At 63.2% G+C, this 6701-nt stretch overlaps 1 protein-coding gene and 1 long non-coding RNA gene across 2 annotated transcripts in view; one reads left to right on the top strand and one right to left on the bottom strand.

Moving 5' to 3' along the window:
* The window catches only part of ADAMTSL4 (ADAMTS like 4), an 8430-nt gene extending 4009 nt beyond the window's left edge, over nt 1-4421 (bottom strand). The window contains exons 1-10 of the mRNA XM_006755643.2: nt 4303-4421; nt 4012-4069; nt 3381-3733; nt 2511-3192; nt 2171-2273; nt 1298-1434; nt 782-986; nt 421-593; nt 174-291; nt 2-77 (exon numbers count right to left, since the gene is read on the bottom strand). Of these exons, the coding sequence (XP_006755706.1) occupies nt 2-77; nt 174-291; nt 421-593; nt 782-986; nt 1298-1434; nt 2171-2273; nt 2511-3192; nt 3381-3733; nt 4012-4069; nt 4303-4322 (1925 nt within the window). The 5' untranslated portion in view covers nt 4323-4421. The remainder of the gene's footprint in view (nt 1; nt 78-173; nt 292-420; nt 594-781; nt 987-1297; nt 1435-2170; nt 2274-2510; nt 3193-3380; nt 3734-4011; nt 4070-4302) is intronic.
* LOC107181819 overlaps nt 979-6701 on the top strand; it is a 6836-nt gene continuing 1113 nt past the window's right edge. The window contains exon 1 of the long non-coding RNA XR_001512522.1: nt 979-1210. This is a non-coding gene — a long non-coding RNA (uncharacterized LOC107181819). The remainder of the gene's footprint in view (nt 1211-6701) is intronic.

The following is a 6701-nucleotide window of genomic DNA, read 5'->3' as shown; positions in this document are numbered from 1 at the left end:
CACCTGGCGCTGGAGGGGGCCGGGGGTCCGGGTGGGGCGGGGCGCTGACGCAGGTGGGGGCTCCATCCTGAAAATCTCTGCGCAGGGAGTCAAGGAGGCAAATCAGATGCCCCCAGGACTGTGCAGCTTCCCTTCCGCCCTCCCCTCCTCCTAGGTCTCGGGACCAGCCTCACCAGGCTGGAGCTGGGGGACGCGGGGCTCTGCAGCGGGGCTCTCGCTCTCGAGGCTCGGAGGAGGTGAAGAGATGACATACTGATAAGAAACACCCGGGTTTTCCTCCTGAAAGATCATCTGGGGAGAGAAAGAGAAGATAATGAATGTTTGGGGTGGCAACGGTCCCATACCACTCACCTTCCCCCCATCTTTGCCCCCAGAGGGAGCGGCCCCCACCCGGCAGTCCTTCCCCAGGCCCGAGCTCACGTAGACGTCCACGGGCTGGGTGGTGGGGCCGTCGGCGGACAGGCTCTCCCCGGCGCCCTCCTCCCGAGGAGGACGGTTGTACTGGAAGACAGTCCCACCGGCCGCGTAGGACCCCGGGGGATCCACAGCCCAGTTTCCATTGATGATGGACCGGCCCCCAGGACCTCGAAGTGCTGGAGGGGGCGGTCAGGACAGGACGCAGGAGGTGAGTCAGCTGTCCTCCTGTCCCACCACTTCCTAACCATTCAGAGCCCCGCTCCTCCTGCACTCCTGGCCTCCTCCCTCCTACCCCTGGGGCTTGCTAGGCTGCACCGGGGTGTGGAGGGCGGGACCAAGAGACCGGGGAGCCCCGAGAGCTCACCCAGGTAGTTGGAGCTGGGCCGGAGCTGGGCGATCTGGAGCCGGGAGGCTCCGGCCGGAATCCGCAGGATCTTCTGATAACCCAGAGGGCCCCCGCGGTCAGTGAGGTTCCCCGAGACGAGGTGGCAGGTGGAATCATCACCCCCACAGACTCCACAGCCATCTGGACGCCGGCCAGAGCCGAGGATCCCATCACAGCCAGGGCTCTGGAGGAGAGTGGAGTGAGGCAGCAGCCTCCGGAAGCCAGACACCACCTCACACCTCAGCCTGGGCCTCCTGGGACCATTCCGCCCTCCATGCCCCTTGATCTTTGCACCACAAGTGAGAATGTGTTTCTCTCTCAGCCCCGCCAGCCTCTGGGGAAGCCTGATGCGCCTGAGGGGAGCCCCCTTGCCGTCCTTCTCCTGGCTCTGCTCGCCAGGCCTGGCAGGTGAGAGCTATCCTCCTCCACCCTCTGGTGTGTTGCTGTCATGATAAACGAGGAGACTGTGCACGCATGCGCCCCATCCTTCCTCACCAAACAGCGTCCGGCCACACACATGTCGAGGGCTCCTGGCTGACACAGGGTCCCGTCCTGGACCTTCTCGGTGTGACGGACATAGAAGCGGAAGCCCCGGGGACGACAGTTCAGTTCACAGCGCTGGGATCCCTGGACTGAGAGCGGGGTGGGAGGGAAGGTGGTTGGTTAGCTGGCCTCCCTGGGGGGAGTTGACAGGGAAAGGCCCCCGGGTCCTGACGGAAGCTTGGCTCCTATTAGCTACCGGACATCTGGGGGTGGCCTGGGTCACTGTGGACGAAGGGAACAACGACAGTTCTGTGCTCGGAAAAGTTCGTTTGAGGGTCACTTAGAAGTCGGGTCGGGTCGATTTAGGTCACCGAGACCAGGGTTGCGAAAGAGGAGAGATACTTGAAACCCTCGCCTGGGTGAGTTCAGAGCTCAGGAGGGGCTATCTTGGTATCAAGCTGACAGGCCCCAAATCAAGCGGATGGTGACTTGGGAGCTAGTGATACAACCCCACCCAGGACCCGGGCACACGCCCACCCTGCTGTCACTCCGGGGACAGGATCTCGCCCCCTGTGTCTGCTTCACCTCCTGGGACGCCGTCTCCCGGAGGGAACCAGGCAAAGGGCACCTGTGGACACATCCTCTCCCAGCCGGACCCCTCTACCGACCGCCCCTTAACCTGACCCCGTCTGAGACACTCCCCCTTTCCAGCCCCAGCTGTTCCTTCACCCCGGCTCTGGGAAACAGAAAGAAAACAGGACGCAGTAGGAACATGAGGGCCCACAGAGGAGAAAACGGGGTGAGGTGCCACTTGCCCGGTCACCCCCCAGTCTTAAGCCCCCCGCGGCCCCCGCTCCCTGTCCAGGGATGGGCTGGAAACCTCACCTTCTGTGAAGGGCTCCCACTGGTACAGCTGGCCCATGAACTCCTGGGAGTCAAAGGCTGCACACTGCAGGGCCCGGGGGTCTGGATGCTCAGGGGGGCAGGGCTGAGGTGGGGGGATACAGAGGAGTCAAAGCTAGGGAGGAAAACGGGGGTGTGGGTCAGGGCTGGGTTTGGGGAGTAGGGAGGAGGTCGGGTCTCTGGAGGGGCTCCAAGGCCCTTACCCGGAGGAGGTCAAATGGAAGGCCCCTCGCCCTCAGGTCCCGATCTGACAAGCTGAGGACCCAGAGGCAGGGTCAGGGAAGCAGCAGTGGAGGGGGGTGTGGGTCCAAGGAGAACTCACTGCGTGGCTGCAGGCTCTCAGCTGCTCACTCTCCCCAGAACATCTTCGGACGGGGCTACCGGGAGCGAAGAGGCTCCACTGGGAGCCGGCGTGGGGGCCAGCCCTCAGCAGAGGCAACCAGCCATCCGGGTATCCAGGGGCAGGCTCTGCGGGGGACCTGGGGCCATTCCCCCCAGATCGCCAGTGCTCCCGGCTCTGTTGGCCCCGGGCCCGGCCCCAGCCCCGAGGGACAGAAAGGAAAGGATGAGGGTGTCTCTCTGCCACCTGGGGACTGGCCCAACCCTGGGGACTTGGCATTCTTGGCTGAGGGGACACATGGAAGGAGACACTTTCTCCTGGGGAGGGGTTAAACGAGGGGGGCTCTTTGCCAGAGGCCTGAGCCCTGGGAGGGGGCCTGGTTCTCAAAGGCACCTCTGTCCCAGCAGCCTCAGGGCCTGGGGATTCTGCAGGGGGGGGCAGGGTGTGAGCGGCTGGTTGCACGGGAGGGAAGTGAGTTTGAGGGGTGTGGTTTGCAGAGGATGGCTCTGCTCCTGGAGTCAGGGAGGGAAGCAGCTCTGAGGCCTGGGAGAGCTCGGATCTGCGTGGTCTCTGGTGGTGCCGGCGGTTCCGATGGAGTGGCAAAGCAAAGGGCACCCTCCCGTAACCAAACATTCCTGGCTTGATGGGGTCTCGAACTCGGGACCTGAGAAGGTGTTGCAGACATAGGGTCACGGCTCTGGTCGTCTGTTACCCGGCCTCCCCTGCCCCCTCTACTTCCTGGCACCAGAGATAAGCACCCACTCCAGCCCTCTGTCCTCCTCCCCATTCCTTTATTCCAAGCCCCAGCCCTTGCCTAAGGCCCACCCCTTCCCTCAAAGCCCCTCCCCTCACCTCCTGGCTCCTGGAGTCTCCTGGGCCTCCTCTCTCCCTAGCTGGGAAGCAGGACCTCGTGGGCCACCTCTTCCCTGAGGCTGTGGCCTGTACAGGGGGAGAGTTTCTTGGGGAGTTTGGGGTCTGGGGCCCTGACTTTGGGAGATCAAGATTTCTGGATGTCTTGGGGGCCGGGACGGGAAGGGTGGGCCCTGGTGGAGTTGAGCTGCAGGGAGCTGACAAGTCCGGCTCCTGTGTTGCACCCCCACCCCACATGGCTGGGAGCAGGAGGCCCATGGGTCCCAAGGACCCCAGACGCCCTCAGGGCCCTGGCCATCCTCAGCGGGGGTGAGAAGAGCGTGTCCAGACAACACCTATGTAGACAAAAAGGTCAAACAAAATTAGAATGATTTTAGAGGGAACCATACAGAGAGGCTCTAGTCCAATGCTCACGGCTCAGGGAAGCTGTTTCCAGCCCAAAGCCACATTCAATAGCAGAGGTGTGATCTGGCCAGGAGCTGGGAGTTGGGGAGGCCGGGGGTGGAAGGGGCCGTGGTTCGGCAGAGGCTTTGGAAAAGGGAGGCATGACCTGGAGAGGTGGGTGGGAGGTCAGGGGAGATGCAAGGATCACAGCCTCTGGTCCCTGGCTCACCTCCTGATCCAGGCAGAGCTGAGGGAGGGACAGAAGCAGCACCAGACCAAACGGGGGCCTACAAGCCAAAGGCAGAGTGGGGACCGGATGGAAGCCGGAGCTGGTCTTGCGACACTGCCCTCACCCCCAGCAGGCTCCCCACATCCTGATGCAGATTCTCAGAAAGCAGAAGTTACTCATCACTCCCCCTGCTCCCCCCTGCCCCTCTCCCCCGCCCCTCCCAGTCCTCTCCTCTCCCTCACTCCCAGGGACCCAGCCATTCCTCCACCGGGGGAACCCACCCCTTCCTACCTGCCTGCCCACTTCTCCATCACTCCTCCTCGATGGGGCAAAGGAGGAGGGACCCGGAAGTAAACACACTATTCAGTCATCTGGACGCGGAGGGGGTGCTCGCTGCAGGGACAGAAGCCTGGTGGTTACTCCAGAAAGCCTGGGGTTGAGAGGGATGACTCCGCAGAAGGTCATCTCGAAGTGAGGATGTGGGAGGGGGGAGACTGGCCCATCCCTTTATGATCCTAAGGGTGAGCGTGAGAAGGCGTGCGCCCTGTCCAGCTGCTGAGGCCAGAGGGTGGAGGGCTCAGTCAGCCTCCTCCCCCAGCCCCATAGGAACTCCTCAGCTCCTCCCTCCTCCCGGCTAGGAACTGTTCCTGGGCCGGCTCAGGCCCATACGTTTTTCCTAGGATGGTCTTCCCTTGGCTCCCACGCCTGCCCTCCTGGAGGTCCCGGGGGAGGAGGGAGGCTCGGGAGGACAGGCCAGGCGCCCCTTTGAGGAGCTGCCAAGAAGCCCGTGGGCTTTCTGTTTCCGACCTGCCTCCCAGCCTCTTCCCTTCCTAGCTAAGCTGCGTCTAAAACACTGAGGCACAGGCCCGCCTGCCCTGAACGAAGTGGGATCAACTAAGGGGGCTGATGGCTTCATCTCTAGAGAAGCAGGTGATGTTCCCATTTCCATTTAACCTCCCTTCAGGGGCCAGCGTCCAGCACTGGCTCAATGAGAGCTTATTTCAGGGGTGACAGTGATGGACGAGCGGGGGCGGGGAACCTGGGAAGGAAAGATGCAGGTAGAGCTGCCGCCACTCCCCAGTCACAGGCCTGCCATTCCGAAGAGCCCAGGGGTCCCTCCCGAAGTCTAGTTGATCAATCAGGAAAGTGGTGCTTGGAGCCCTCCCCGGACTCAAAGCCTGGCATTCCAATGGCTCCCCCATGGCCCTCCAGCCCCTTCCTGTTCAGTACCAGCCCTCCCCGCCCCCACCCTTCATCCTACTCTTAGTTATGCTTTCCAGGAAAAAAAAAATGTTTCTGTTGGATCTGAAAGGCACCCGGGAAAGGAGTCCAAGGAGCCAGTGCGAGGTGGGCCAGCTCAGGGGCCGGGAAATGACAGCGGGAAGGGCAGGAATGTGCTTGGGGAGAGCAACCGTCAGCCCACTCCCTCCCCGAGACCCCAGGACTTGGGAATCCGAGGGCAGGATCACAATGGTTGAGCCTGACCTGCAGGGTCACCCCAGCTGCTTGGGGTTGGGGAGGGGGTTGCTGTTGGCTGGGCTGACCACTGAGGTCAGTAACTCCACCCTGATGGAGGGGGCGGGAGGTAGTGGTTCCAGAGAAGGGCCAAAGTTCCACCCAAACCTTCCACTCTGCCTGACGCAGTGACTTGAGGTTGAAGGGAGGAGAGCTGAGGGTGATGGTCACCGCCCGTCCCTTCTCCGCTTCGGGGTCCCCTTTCCTCTCCTCTCTGACTCTGCTTCCCTCTGCTCCCCCAGCTCTGTGTCTTGTCGTCTCTCCCATGGATCGACCCAGCACACATAATCCTGTCCTGAGCCGGGTTTGGCTTTGGCAGTTCCCTGGAGAAGTGAGGGGTGGAGGGTGGGGGTGACGTGAGCTCCTGGGGCCCTCGCCAGGCCTGGCTCCCTCTCTGGAAAAGTCCCACCCCAGCCCCCCTGCACAGCTGGGCAGGGGGCCGACCGCCCCTCCACTGCAGAACAGGACACACATGTGCTCGTTACCCTTCCATGTCCCGCATCTGGCGGGTCCCTCAGTGCCCAGGGTGAGGGCAGGGGCGGTCAGAAGTGGCGCTCCGGTGCCAGGCTGGGCATCGGTCTGGATAAACCTGGGCTCCTCCTGGCCACACCTCCACGCTGGCCAGTGAAGATCAAAGAGGAGAGAGACCTGGGCAGGGCGAACTGAGCCTTTTACCCCCAGAGGCACCCACCTCCAGGCAGGGGGCGTTATTGGGGGCAGAGGGCTGGGCAGCATGTTCAGGCTGGCACGGAGTCCCTACCCCGGGTAGAACTCCTGGGTCCCCAGGGCGCCCTCCATTCCTGGGTCCTGGAGGACCGGCCCTGCCAACAGGTGTCTTCCTTCCAGTCATCAGGCTGTGCTGGATCTCGGGCACCCACCTGCACCCCTCCCAGCGCCCCTGTCCCCCAACTCTAGGAGGGAGGGGGGCACACCATCCTCCAGGGGAGGGCGGGAGGCGCTGGCGCGTGCGAGGACGTCCTAGCATGTTTTCCAATTTGACTGTGTGACTGAGCAGGAATCCTGGCCGGTTCTTCTCCAGGGCGACCCGGGAGAGTCCCGGGGTCACAGCCCCCTCCCCAGGAATCCGACCTCGGGGACTGGAGGATCCGGCGCAGCTCTGAGCGCGGGGGTCAGGGTCGCGGTGAGGACGCACCCGCGGGGCGCAGGGAGCGGGG

The sequence above is a fragment of the Myotis davidii genome, unplaced genomic scaffold (assembly GCF_000327345.1).
Source record: "Myotis davidii unplaced genomic scaffold, ASM32734v1 scaffold653, whole genome shotgun sequence".
Classification (NCBI taxonomy): domain Eukaryota; kingdom Metazoa; phylum Chordata; class Mammalia; order Chiroptera; family Vespertilionidae; genus Myotis; species Myotis davidii.
This window is presented reverse-complemented; position numbering and strand designations above follow the sequence as displayed.